Source organism: Helianthus annuus, chromosome 8 (genome assembly GCF_002127325.2).
Source record: "Helianthus annuus cultivar XRQ/B chromosome 8, HanXRQr2.0-SUNRISE, whole genome shotgun sequence".
Classification (NCBI taxonomy): Eukaryota; Viridiplantae; Streptophyta; class Magnoliopsida; order Asterales; family Asteraceae; genus Helianthus; species Helianthus annuus.
This window is the reverse complement of record NC_035440.2, coordinates 91,418,313-91,432,219: the sequence shown is the minus strand read 5'-3', so window position 1 is coordinate 91,432,219 and position 13,907 is coordinate 91,418,313. Positions and strand designations below refer to the sequence as shown.

General features: G+C 40.2%; 1 protein-coding gene across 5 annotated transcripts; it reads right to left on the bottom strand.

Moving 5' to 3' along the window:
- Nucleotides 1–289: 289 nt before the first annotated feature.
- On the bottom strand, nt 290–8,451 carry LOC110871340 (DNA-binding protein HEXBP-like). 5 transcript variants are annotated; one of them, XR_004864154.1, is made up of 4 exons: nt 8,315–8,451; nt 7,925–7,978; nt 981–1,034; nt 290–470 (listed from the first exon to the last, which is right to left on the bottom strand). XR_004864154.1 is itself a non-coding variant. In XM_035975875.1 (3 exons), exons 1-3 carry the CDS (start codon nt 5,762–5,764, stop codon nt 454–456), a joined length of 633 nt encoding a protein of 210 aa, XP_035831768.1. In that variant the 5' UTR covers nt 5,765–5,778; the 3' UTR covers nt 290–453. The 5 variants fall into 5 exon arrangements, 1 of the variants encoding a protein (XP_035831768.1); XR_002553662.2 differs by lacking the exons at nt 7,925–7,978; nt 8,315–8,451 and adding an exon at nt 1,498–1,636; XM_035975875.1 differs by lacking the exons at nt 7,925–7,978; nt 8,315–8,451 and adding an exon at nt 5,203–5,778.
- Between the last annotated feature and the right edge of the window lie 5,456 nt (nt 8,452–13,907).

Here is a 13,907-nt window from a genome sequence, read left to right as displayed (position 1 = left end):
TGTTCAATGTATAAAAGAAGGTGTAGAAGTAAGAAAACACAATGAAATCAAGCTGAAATATGCAGAACTCCTCCTCCTGAGCTCTGATACCACTTGTAGGATCGTGTGCGTGTAAGGACCGCTTTTTCTAAAACAATAGTTTACTTATATAAACAAGATTTTTCGGAACAATTAAAATACCACATTAACACTTAAGGAAATTTTTACAAAATTTGGGCATGACCCGTTTGCAAAACGGACATACCCCCTGTTTTGACACAACATACAACGTTTACATATGACCCATTTTACATAAAATCATACCAACGAAAATAACTAGTTTTCGGACCTAAAACGATTTAACAAAGTTTAACCAAGTAACAAAACAAGAACCCAAAAAGCATGCATATGAGTTGCGGAAGCGCTTGGTATTATAAGGCTTAAACATGTGCTCGTTCCATATCTCCATATCGCCTATAGAGGTGCTTTACCTACATTAACATTCACAATTTAAAAAGTTAGTTATCTTCATAGAAAATCATAAACTTTCATTTTAGCTTTGTCCATATAAAACCTTCTTACTCTTAAGCATACAACAACCCAATAATTGGGTTAGGCATAACCACTCTCGTAGAGAGTTTGACATACACATTCGACCCGTGTAATTGGGTTTAGCATAAACACTCTCATAGAGAGTTAAGCATACCGTTCGACCCATAGAATTGGGTTTAGCATAGACACTCTCGTAGAGAGTTAGGCATACACATTCAACCCGTGAAATTGGGTTTAGCATAAACATTCTCGTAGAGAGTTAAGCATACCGTTCGACCCATAGAATTGGGTTTAGCACAACTCAACATTACTTTCGTTAACATACCCAAATCCACAAGGGATTTGTCGCTTACTTACTACATTGCCATGTTCGTTATACAAGGATGGCTTTACATTAAATTTAATATAAATGGGAAATATAATAAAGATTTGTATAAAACGAAACATACCTCGATCTCGTGCTCCTTCCGCTTGCTTAGTGCTTGTACCTTCTTCTTTCACGCCTACATTAGAACATTCATTCTTTCACTTAGTTTATCAATTCTTTTTACTATTTTCATAGACATTCATCTTTTATGCATTTCATCAAACACTTGGTAGGCATCATATTTAAGATTCAAGGTACAAGTCTATTAAGCATGTTCCTACTAGCTTATCACCACACAAAAATCACCTTCCTCTAAATTCACATAATTCCCATTCTAAATTCAGTTTATCTTGCATTCAAACATCACAACAATTTCATATATCAACTAAAACATGATCATATCCCTTATGAACCTCCTATTAGTAACATAATCTTTACAAAGTGGGTTTTCACTACATTTTTCATACAATCCTAAATTCAAGCATGATTCTTGTTCTAAAAGCAAGTTTTAACTCAGATTTATCACAATTTACACAAGGAATCGAGATTGGGTTTTACCCCCTTTTCAAAAATTCACAAATTCAGCAAATTAGACTTACCACTTCAATAATTAGGGTTAGATTTTCGCAAAGAAGGGCTCATGCATCGAATTTTCCTTGAGATTTTAGCTTCAATTCTTGATTTCTTGAGTTTAGGGTTATTCACCCTCTCCCTGCCCTTGTTCGATCGATCCCAACACCAGACATGGTGTTTTTCTTTTCCTTTACTAATTAAATCCCTATTTGTTTAATATTTGCACTTTAGTCCTCCTATTTTGATAATATGTTTTAAGTTAGACTTTATCACTTAATTAGCTACCATTTGGTCATGTTTCATTAACCAAGCTACATTCTTTATTTATTTTGTATATTTATTTTCTTGCTAACATTTTTGGGGCGTTACAAGTCTACCCCCCTTAAAGGAGGTTTCGTCCCCGAAACCTGATCATAATTTAAATATTGACATACCGAAAAGAAAAGGATAGTGCCTCCTCATCTCGTCTTCTGCTTCCCACGTAAGATCCGAACCCTTCCGGTGCTGCCATTGTACCAACACTTGTCTAACAGCTTTGTTGCGGAGATTCTTCACCTTGAAATCCTTAATGGCTATGGGCCTTTCGACATAATTTAACCCTTCGTCCAACTCAATATCATCAAGAGGTACTAGTGCTGTCTCGTCCGCAAGGCACTTTCTCAATTGTGACACGTGGAAGGTATGGTGAATCCCGTCTAAAGCAGACGGTAATTCTAGTCGATACGCAACCCTTCCAACCCGAGCTAAGATTTTAAACGGCCCGATGTAACGAGGACCTAACTTTCCCCGTTTGCGAAAACGGATTATACCCTTCCACGGGGACACCTTTAGCAAGACAAAATCTCCAACTTGAAGCTCGATAGGACGCCTCCTCTTGTCTGCATAAGCTTTTTGCCGATCTTGAGCTGCTTTTAACCTTGTTCTAACCATTTCGATCTTTTCATTCGTTACTGTTATTAAATCACTTGGTGCAAGCTCCCTTTGTCCCACTTCGCCCCAACATACGGGAGTCCTACATTTTCTTCCGTATAATAGTTCGTAAGGTGCCATTTGAATACCACTATGGTAACTGTTATTATAAGAAAATTCGACCAGTGGCAATTGGTCGTCCCAACTTCCCCCAAAATCTAAGGCACACGCCCTCAACATATCAACGAGCGTTTGAATGGTTCTTTCTGACTGGCCGTCAGTTTGAGGGTGGTAGGCGGTACTTATGTGCAACTTCGTACCCACACTCTCGTGAAACTTCCGCCAGTAGCGAGAAGTAAATCTAGTGTCCCGATCCGAGACAATCGACACGGGCACTCCATGACGGGATATGATCTCGTTCATATAAATTTCTGCCATTTTCTCGGAAGAGTAAGCTTCTTTGATGGGTAAAAAGTGAGCGCTTTTTGTAAGTCGGTCTACGATTACCCATATTGTATCGTGCCCTTTCTTTGTTTTAGGAAGTTTGGTTATCAAATCCATCGTTAGCTCCTCCCACTTCCATACCGGTATCTCCAAAGGTTGTAATTTCCCATACGGCTTTTGATGTTCTACTTTCACTTGGGAGCATGTTAAGCATTTCGCGACGTATTTAACTATGTCACGCTTCATACCCGGCCACCAATAATTGGATTTCAAGTCCCGATACATCTTTGTAGCCCCGAGATGGACCGAATATCGAGACTTATGTGCCTCGTCGAGCAAGGCAGCTTTGACTTCGCAGAATCGCGGAATCCAAATTCGGCCGAACCGCGTCTTAAGCCCGGTCGAATTTTCTTCTAGATTATCGATCACACCTTTTAGTCGTTCCCTCTTCAGGTCTTCCGCTCCGAGCGACTTTATCTGGGATTCGCGTATCGCCTCGAGTAGTCGTGGAGTAACTATCATCTTCATGGATTTCACTCTTATGGGAGGTGGATACTCTTTACGGCTTAATGCATCGGCTACTACATTTGCCTTCCCCGGATGGTAGAGGATATCACAATCATAATCTTTGATAAGTTCCAGCCACCTCCGCTGCCTCATATTTAGGTCTCTTTGTTCAAAGAAATATTTAAGGCTTTTGTGGTCCGAGTAAATGGTGCATTTTGCCCCATATAGATAATGCCTCCAAATCTTTAATGCAAACACTACCGCCGCTAATTCCAAGTCGTGTGTGGGGTAGTTCACCTCATGAGGCTTCAATTGTCGCGAAGCATAAGCGATAACTCTCCCTCTTTGCATTAGAACACAACCCAATCCCTGGTGTGAAGCGTCTGAATAGACCACCAGGTTCTCGGTTCCGTCTGGTAACGTTAGGATCGGAGGACTTGATAGTTTTTCTTTCAACATTCGAAAAGCCTCCTCCTGTTCTTTTTCCCACACAAACTTCTCTTTCTTTCTTGTCAATTTTGTTAAGGGTAAGGCTATCTTGGAAAAATCTTGTATGAACCTTCGGTAGTATCCAGCAAGACCCAGAAAACTTCTTATCTCTGTTGGATTTTTCGGAGGAACCCACTTCATTACAGCATCGATCTTTGAAGGATCAACCATAACACCCTCCGCATTTATCACATGCCCCAGAAACTGTACCTCCCTAAGCCAAAAGGCACACTTTGAAAATTTTGCGTAGAGCTTCTCCTTACGGAGAGTTTCAAGTACTTCACGCAAATGTACAGCATGTTCGTCTCTGCTTCGTGAATAAACCAAAATGTCATCTATGAATACAATTACCGATCTATCCAACATGGGTCGGCATACACGGTTCATAAGGTCCATAAATGCCGCCGGCGCATTAGTTAACCCGAAAGACATTACTAAAAACTCATAATGTCCATAATGGGTTCTAAATGCGGTCTTTGGAATGTCTTCTTCTCGTACTCTAACCTGATGGTACCCCGATCGCAGATCTATCTTGGAGAACCAACTCGCCCCTTGTAACAGATCGAAAAGGTCGTCAATTCTAGGTAAAGGGTAGCGGTTCTTTATGGTTAGCTTATTTAACTCCCTATAGTCGATGCACATGCGCATCGACCAGTCTTTCTTCTTAACAAATAAGACGGGCGCTCCCCAAGGCGACACACTTGGGCGTATAAAGCCCTTATCTAGGAGGTCTTGTATTTGTGTCATTAATTCCCGCATTTCCGTGGGAGCTAATCTATAGGGAGCCTTCGCGACCGGTTTCGCACCCGGATTCAATTCGATATTGAATTCCACTTCTCGCTCGGGAGGGAGTCCCGACAATTCTTCTGGGAATACATCCGGGAATTCGTTCACAACTTCTACATCTTCAAGCTTTGGGAAGCTTTGTTGAGTATTTACTACGTAAGCTAAGTATGCTCTACCCCCATTGAGCACGTACTTAGTGGCTTGAACGAGAGTACATAGCTTCGCTTCCATCTTTCTTTCGCCTTGCACATTTAATCGTCTTCCACTTGGAGTTTGGAGAAGTATAGATTTGGTTTCACATTTTATCTCTGCATGGTTTTGGGACATCCAATCCATACCCACTATTACTTTGAATTCCCCCAAGATCATGGGGATAAGATCAATAGCAAACTCCTCATCCTCAATGGTCAATTTGCAATTTTTACATATTTCGTGCAACAAGTAATTTTTACTATCTGCTATCTCTACTTCTAAGGGCATCGACATTCGTTCGATCTTAAAGGATGGATGTTGAACAATTTCACTAGAGATAAACGACATGGTAGCTCCGGTGTCAAACAAAACGTAGACCGGTATAGAATTTATTAGAAAAATACCTGAGACCACATTTGGCTGGGACTTGGCTTCTTCAGACGTGATCTGAAACATTCTCCCTTTTGCCCTAGAACCCTCTTGCTTCTTTTCTTCTTTCTTTGACCCTTGTTGAAGCTTTGGACATTCCGACTTGATATGCCCTTTTTCGAAACAGTTGAAACAAGTCTTTGGGTTGTCCGGGCATTGATAGGACGAATGCCCCTCCTTACCGCATTTAAAGCACCCCTTCTTACCTAGCAAACATTCTCCGGTATGGAGCTTTCCACACGTCTTGCATGGTGTAATCCCACCTTTCGTCTTACCCTTTCTTCCTTGATCCTGAAACTTCCCCTTTTTGGACGGACTAAAACTTGCTCCTTTTTCACTCGGCCTCTTTTCACCTCGCTCCTCTTGCCTTTTAATTTCGATCTCTCTATCCCGCGCTAAATCAATGAGCTCTTCAAGAGTTTCACATTTTGAGGGAGTGATGAACTCTCTAACTTCTGCCTTTAACACGCCATAAAAACGACTTATCTTCATCCTCTCGGTTGTTACCAATTCTCCACAGAACTTCATCTTATCCATAAAATTGTTTGCTATTTCATTGACTGATTCGTTTTTCTGCCGGAGACGTAAGAAATCCTCCTGAATCTTGTCGATAGCCGACTGAGGACAATGATATCTCATGAAGGGCCCCTTAAACTCCTGCCAAGTCATAACTTGCAGTCTGTCTTCGCCTACCTCCTTGCTGTGAGCATCCCACCAATCCTTCGCCTGATGGGTTAGTAAACCGGTAGCGAACATCACTTGATCCTCCTTATCACACCGACTTCGTATAAAGACCGCCTCTATGTTCGAGATCCATCTTTGACATTCAACAGGATCTATTTTACCGTCATACGTCGTCGGATGGCATGCCATAAAATCCTTATAAGTACACCTTCTTTCCTTACCCCTACTCTTGGATCCTTCGATTAATTCCTTCAACTCTTCGAACTTACTAGTCATCATAGCATCCACAACCCCCAGAACTTGGCTTTCTACTTCTTGAGCCAACCGTGGAAGATTGGCTTGTATAACCCCTTCCGCTACTTCTGTAACTTTGTTCTCGAATGCTTCTTGTCTAGCCACATCATTGTTATCATCATTATCATCGTTAATATTTCTTGCATCAGCCATCTACACAATGTTAATATTTCGTTTAATACAATTTAATCATTCAGCATATCTTTAATCATTAATCATCATTCATTTAATCCATTTCATCTCATTTGCTTCATTTCTTTTGATTCTTACGAATCCATTCTCGTTGTGTTCGCTAATAGCGATTACACACACTTGTTAAACCTTATATGGACACAACGTAGCCAAGAAATAAGCTTTCGAACAAACCGGTAACACCAAACATGAAAAACAAACAATTCAGCGTTTCGGTATTGGGTAAGCCGTCGGCGACGGCTATGTGCCCGTCGGCGACGGGTTCGTATAATGGCCGTCGGACAAAATCACCCGTCGGCAGGGTGTTAAGGCGTCGGGTGCAGGTATAGCGTCGGCGACGGGTGTCTGGCCGTCGGCGACGGCCAGCCGTTTGCTAATTCGCTGCAGTTCAGTTTCTTGGCTGTTCCGACTGTTTTCCGGGTCTGTTTTCAGCTTCCCGGGTCCCGGTATTTCTCATTTAACCCCTCTTAACATTTCTCAACATAATAAACCTTAATTCTTTAACCGTAGCGCATAATACATGAACATATTAAACAAACGTTTAAAAATTTTACCTCCCTGGCGATCTTGGAGCGAGCACATTTGCACGAGCCATTGGTTTGAGTTCGGACACTAAGACCCTTGCCGAATCTCTCAACCCTTGGCTCTGATACCAACTTGTAAGGACCGCTTTTTCTAAAACAATAGTTTACTTATATAAACAAGATTTTTCGGAACAATTAAAATACCACATTAATACTTAAGGAAATTTTTACAAAATTTGGGCATGACCCGTTTGCAAAACGGACATACCCCCTGTTTTGACACAACATACAACGTTTACATACGACCCATTTTACATAAAATCATACCAACGAAAATAACTAGTTTTCGGACCTAAAACGATTTAACAAAGTTTAACCAAGTAACAAAACAAGAACCCAAAAAGCATGCATATGAGTTGCGAAAGCGCTTGGTATTATAAGGCTTAAACATGTGCTCGTTCCATATCTCCATATCGCCTATAGAGGTGCTTTACCTACATTAACATTCACAATTTAAAAAGTTAGTTATCTTCATAGAAAATCATAAACTTTCATTTTAGCTTTGTCCATATAAAACCTTCTTACTCTTAAGCATACAACAACCCAATAATTGGGTTAGGCATAACCACTCTCGTAGAGAGTTTGACATACACATTCGACCCGTGTAATTGGGCTTAGCATAAACACTCTCGTAGAGAGTTAAGCATACCGTTCGACCCATAGAATTGGGTTTAGCATAGACACTCTCGTAGAGAGTTAGGCATACACATTAACCCGTGAAATTGGGTTTAGCAGAAACATTCTCGTAGAGAGTTAAGCATACCGTTCGACCCATAGAATTGGGTTTAGCACAACTCAACATTACTTTCGTTAACATACCCAAATCCATAAGGGATTTGTCGCTTACTTACTACATTGCCATGTTCGTTATACAAGGATAGCTTTACATTAAATTTAATATAAATGGGAAATATAATAAAGATTTGTATAAAACGAAACATACCTCGATCTCGTGCTCCTTCCGCTTGCTTAGTGCTTGTACCTTCTTCTTTCACGCCTACATTAGAACATTCATTCTTTCACTTAGTTTATCAATTCTTTTTACTATTTTCATATACATTCATCTTTTATGCATTTCATCAAACACTTGGTAGGCATCACATTTAAGATTCAAGGTACAAGTCTATTAAGCATGTTCCTACTAGCTTATCACCACACAAAAATCACCTTCCTCTAAATTCACATAATTCCCATTCTAAATTCAGTTTATCTTGCATTCAAGCATCACAACAATTTCATATATCAACGAAAACATGATCATATCCCTTATGAACCTCCTATTAGTAACATAATCTTTACAAAGTGGGTTTTCACTTTAGCAAATTAGACTTACCACTTCAATAATTAGGGTTAGATTTTCGCAAAGAAGGGCTCATGCATCGAATTTTCCTTGAGATTTTAGCTTCAATTCTTGATTTCTTGAGTTTAGGGTTATTCACCCTCTCCCTGCCCTTGTTCGATCGATCCCAACACCAGACATGGTGTTTTTCTTTTCCTTTACTAATTAAATCCCTATTTGTTTAATATTTGCACTTTAGTCCTCCTATTTTGATAATATGTTTTAAGTTAGACTTTATCACTTAATTAGCTACCATTTGGTCATGTTTCATTAACCAAGCTACATTCTTTATTTATTTTGTATATTTATTTTCTTGCTAACATTTTTGGGGCGTTACAGTGCGGACCCGAAACGAGTTGATCAGAGGTGTTCTACTCAAAATGAAAGGCGGAAACAGACATGATGAGTTGAATTCAGCTAGATATACACTTAAACTGTCTTTTATATTGATTCTGATACGATTACAGATCTGCAGACACTTCGACAGAGCTTCGCCGTCGGAAACAACCTTCTTAATTCCGTTTCAATTGAACCGGAATCACTCCTATATATAGCCCAACCTAATTCCGCTTAAATATGACTCAAGCGGAATCACATACAAACGAAATTACAACTCAAACGAGATCAACACATTACAAGCGAAATTACATGTCTAATTCCGCTTGGAATTACCAGATGTCCTCTTCAAGTCGAATTAAGTAATTCAAGCGGAATTAGCTTTTTCTTCTTGATTTCTCGATCTTCGTGCCATGAACAATGCAAGACTCGATACAAGACGAAGTCGACAGACGCATGCACCAAGAAGCGCTATTAGGTTTGGCACCTTCACACCGTACCGGGGAGGATGGGCGTGAACTAATTACCTTAACCACTTGACCAATGTTTGATAGAGCATTGGGGAAGGGCAAATAATCTGGAGCCATCTTGCGGTAATCGAGTTAATTGTATTTCTGAAATGCTTTAAACTTACATCTGGTAACTAAATGCGTAACAAACTTTGAACTCACCAGCGTTGTCTGATGCACTTGTCTGCATGCTTGCAGGTCGTTAGATTCATGGTTATGGAACTTGCTATCTGGGAGTGCTGGAGTGGTCATGGGTCAAGTCTCTTGGATACATGTTCATTGGTTTCTTACTTTTGTTTTGAAACATTTGAATAACAAATTACATTATGCTTTCGCTGAACGTACTTGTTTTGAGTTGTGATTTGAATCACTTTATGGAATAAATGGAAACTCTTTTTTAATATCTTGATATAGTTCAATGTGATTGGTGGTTGGATCCTGGTACGTCACACGACCCGCGGTGTTCCGCATGTGGTATTTTGGGGGTGTGACAATTTGGTATCAGAGCCACTGGTTATAGTGAACTAGGTTTTAAAAACACTTTTATAAAACCAGACTATAACCGAACAACTTCGAATTGACCATGACACTCAGCTCCAGATTGCAAGGTTCATCTCTCGCTTACTTATTGCATAGCATATCTAGTGTACGCTTATGTATGATGTTGCATGTTATTGCACACTTAGCACTATAGACTGAATTCATGTGTTACTTGCCTATGTTATGTGGTTGATAGAGTCACCATGCGACACTCCTCTAGACTTTCATGATTCATGTTTTGTGATGCCCTTTTGTCTTGCTATTCGAATCTGGGTAACCTTTTAGCATAAGTTGGGAGAAGCTGGGATAAACATGCAAATTGCATTGTTATTATGGGTGCACGCATAATAATAATGTCGGGTGCATATGAGTCCCAGTGAGGCTTAACGAGTGTGAAAGGGATCCCTCTCTATTGTCTGATGTAGTGATAGAACTCAGTAACCTGTAAAAGTCATAATAATGTTTGACTCCTACTCAATCTCGACCCTTAACCTTTTCCCCTTTTCTTATATAGAATCATGAGTGGACGTGGTGGACATGGTGGATGTGACAACTCGAGTTTCCGACTTTCTCTTTCGCATTAAATGCACGTTGACTTTGACTGTTTAGTAGTTGACTTGTTGACTTGTAACCATACATGCTGTGTTTTAATGAAACGTGTTACGATTGTGCATATATGTGATTTATTGTCGTTGTAAAATATAACATGGATATTTATGAAACACTTAGACTTATTCACCATCAAACCATCTCGACGAATCAGAGTTGTGTTTCGCCAAGGACCACTCAACGAAACAAGCCTGTTTCGCCAACTTAATCTCGACGAAACAGATAGTGTTTCGCCGAGCCCAGTTTCGCCAAAAGCCCAATAACGGCCCAACACATTACGTAATTATATACCAGACCTTCTGTTCATTCGTCACTTTAGCAAAACAGAAAACCCTAGAACTCCTTTGTGTGTGTGACGGCAACTCTGTGTTCTCCCAAGTCCTCTAGCGATCAAACTAACATCCCGGATATCTCGGTTAGTTCGTGTTCGTTTAATCGGTTTCTTTGATGCTTCGATTATTGTTACATGTTGTGTGTATGCTTGATTTCTGGATCAAATATGAATATATGTTTATGATGATTCTGGATTAGTAATGTATGATTAATCAGTTACAACTTCTTTTATATTGTTGATGATGAACTAGATGGTATGATGCTCGGAAACAGTCATGTTAGAATGTTATTCGTGTTACCCGGATGCATGATAGTATGTTAATAGGGTTAAATCATATGCTAGAATGATCTAAAGTTAATCCATGATTTTAGTTACGATTGTCACACCCCCAAAATCCACATGCGGAGTACCACCGCTTGGGAGCGTGACTGACCAGGATCAAGCCACCAATCATATAGAACATTGTATAAAGTAAAAGTAATTGTGATTAAATCAAACCCAATCCATATGAAAGGTGTTCCAAATCATAAGTATGTTATCGCTGTTTAGCGGAAGCGTATAATTAAAACCCAACATAAATAAGTACGAAATGTCATAAGTGTTTAATAAGACAATCACGATCCAAGCCCACAACAACCAGCTCCTCCATGTGCAAGCTCCATGTATCTAACGACCTGCAAGGCATGTAACAGAGGATCAACAACTAGTTGAGCGAGTTCACAGAAAGTAAATGCGTGATAGTAAGTTTGTTTATAACATGTGGCTCTACTGGGCCGATAGTAAGTTCTATTGATGGGGGTTTCCCATGTTGATTAACCACTAGACTATTCATAACCATAAGTGTTCTACTTATCCCGAGAACAGTAATACGTACAAGTTTACGTAGGATTTACGTAGGTATCCTTCACAACCGAGGATAGGGGTACGTGGGGGTTTACGTAGGTTTTACGTAAGTGCCTGACACAACCGAGGCAGTAGTGAGTATATGTTCACGTAGGTTTTACGTGAGTATCCTTCACAACCGAGGATAGCGAGTAGCATAAGTATACGTAGGTTTTACGTATGTGTCCTGCACAACTGAGGACGATGGTCTGGTAGTCTAGTAACAGTGTATGTATGAATTCCATTCAACCTTATTCCCTCAATCCCATTCCCAAAGCCTGGGAACCCCATGCCTTAGTAAGGGTGTGAACTCACCTTGGTTTGCTCGGTATGCTAAGTATGGGCTCACAGTTAATCAGTCACGTCCTAAGGTACGCACGTATACATAATCAGTTTATATCCAAGTTGTTCACGTATAGGTATAATCACATAAATACTAGCATGCATCCATTAACATGTAAGTCATGCACATCACTTAACAGCAGTTTATCAAATCCAGTTAACCTCTAACAGACTTAAGTCAGGTTACTGTGCAAATCATTCAAGTTGGCGTATCACAGGTTGGCGAAACACATGTTGACGAAACACATTCTGTTTCGTCAACTACCCTCGGCGAAACACCCTTCCTATTTCGTCGATTACCCCTTGGCGAAACACATACTCTGTTTCGCCAAACTCCTATTTCGTCAAACAGTCTGTTACGTCCATAAGTCAGTTACGTCAATCACGCCAATCAGTTACAGAACTTATCACAGAAACTCTAACCATCTAAAACAGCCGTCATGAACATCCATCATGACCATCATCAAAACAACCATACAATCCAGTAATCATCATCTACAACATTTGCGAATCACAGAATATCCAACAGTTACAACATCTAAAATCATTCAGCCAAACGAACTCATGTAATCATGTGAATTACTAAATCACTATACCATCATGATTCTCATTCAGTCAATCATTACGTAATTCGAATCATCATTCAGTTGACATATAGACCTACATATATTTATATCTATTATCCAGTTAAACATGATCAGTAGTACAATTAATCAATCAACCCTATCAATCAACCCAAAGAATTATCAATCCGATGCAACAATCTCATCATCTAATCGATCATAAACATGCAACCATGCAATAATTTTCTAAGGAACCATTCAAGAATCAAGCAACAGTGCAAACTAACCAAGATGGAGAGATCACTATACTGATTGAAAGAAAAAGACTTCAAAGCTTGTAGTTGCCGTCACACAGGGAAAACAATAGGGCTCTAGGGTTTCGGTGGTTACGTTAAAAGTGTGGTGAATGAACGAGTTACCAAACAAATACTTCACATAACGAGTTGGGCCTGAACTGGGCTTTGGCGAAACACGTGTGGGCCGGCGAATCAGATTCGGCGAGACTAGAATTGGCGAAACACACTTGTGTTTTGCCAAGTTACTATTGGCGAATCATATTTGTGTTTCGTTGGGTCTCTATTGGCGAATCACTTGATTCGTCAAATCCTTAGTGGGTTTGGGCCCGTAATGGGCTTGGTCGATTACATTCTCCGATTACCCTTTTATTTACTAACAGTCTCATGTTATACTTATACAATCAACCAAGCACATAATCATGAAATCACAAAACATTTTATTATAACTCTTACACTACAAGTCAAACAACAAATAGTCAAAGTCAACGGTCAAAGTCAACGTGCAATAAATGCAAGAGTGAAAGACGGAAACTCGAGTTGTCACATTATCCCCAACTTGAAAGAAATTTCGTCCCGAAATTTGGTACGTACCCACTGAGGAAGCTAGATAGGTTGCATCGTTCACTGGTTTTCCTGGGGTGTCACATCCTTCCCCCGTTGATCTGGAATTTCATCCCTAAATTCCGCAGTAGTAGCTTCAGTCTCAGTAGTGGTTATATTGGTTTCGAATAACTGGGGATACTTTTCTGTCATCTGGTCTTCGCGTTCCCATGTGTACCCTGGGCCACGACGGGAGTTCCAACGAACTCGAACAAGAGGGATTCTCTTGTTTTTGAGGACCTTAACATCCCGGTCCGTGATTTCAACTGGCTCCTCGACGAACTGCAACCGCTCGTCGATAGTGAGTTCCTTAAAAGGAACTATGAGGGTCTCATCTGACAGGCACTTCTTCAGATTCGACACGTGAAATACATTGTGAACTGCACCGAGTTCAGCGGGCAGGTTTAGCTTGTAGGCCACATTGCCTATTTTCTCAATGATCTCGAACGGTCCGACATACCGCAGATTTAGTTTGCCCCATTTGCCAAAACGAACCACACCCTTCCAGGGTGAGACTTTAAGTAACACCCGGTCCCCGACCTGAAATTCCAAAGGCTTCCTACGCTTGTCCGCGTA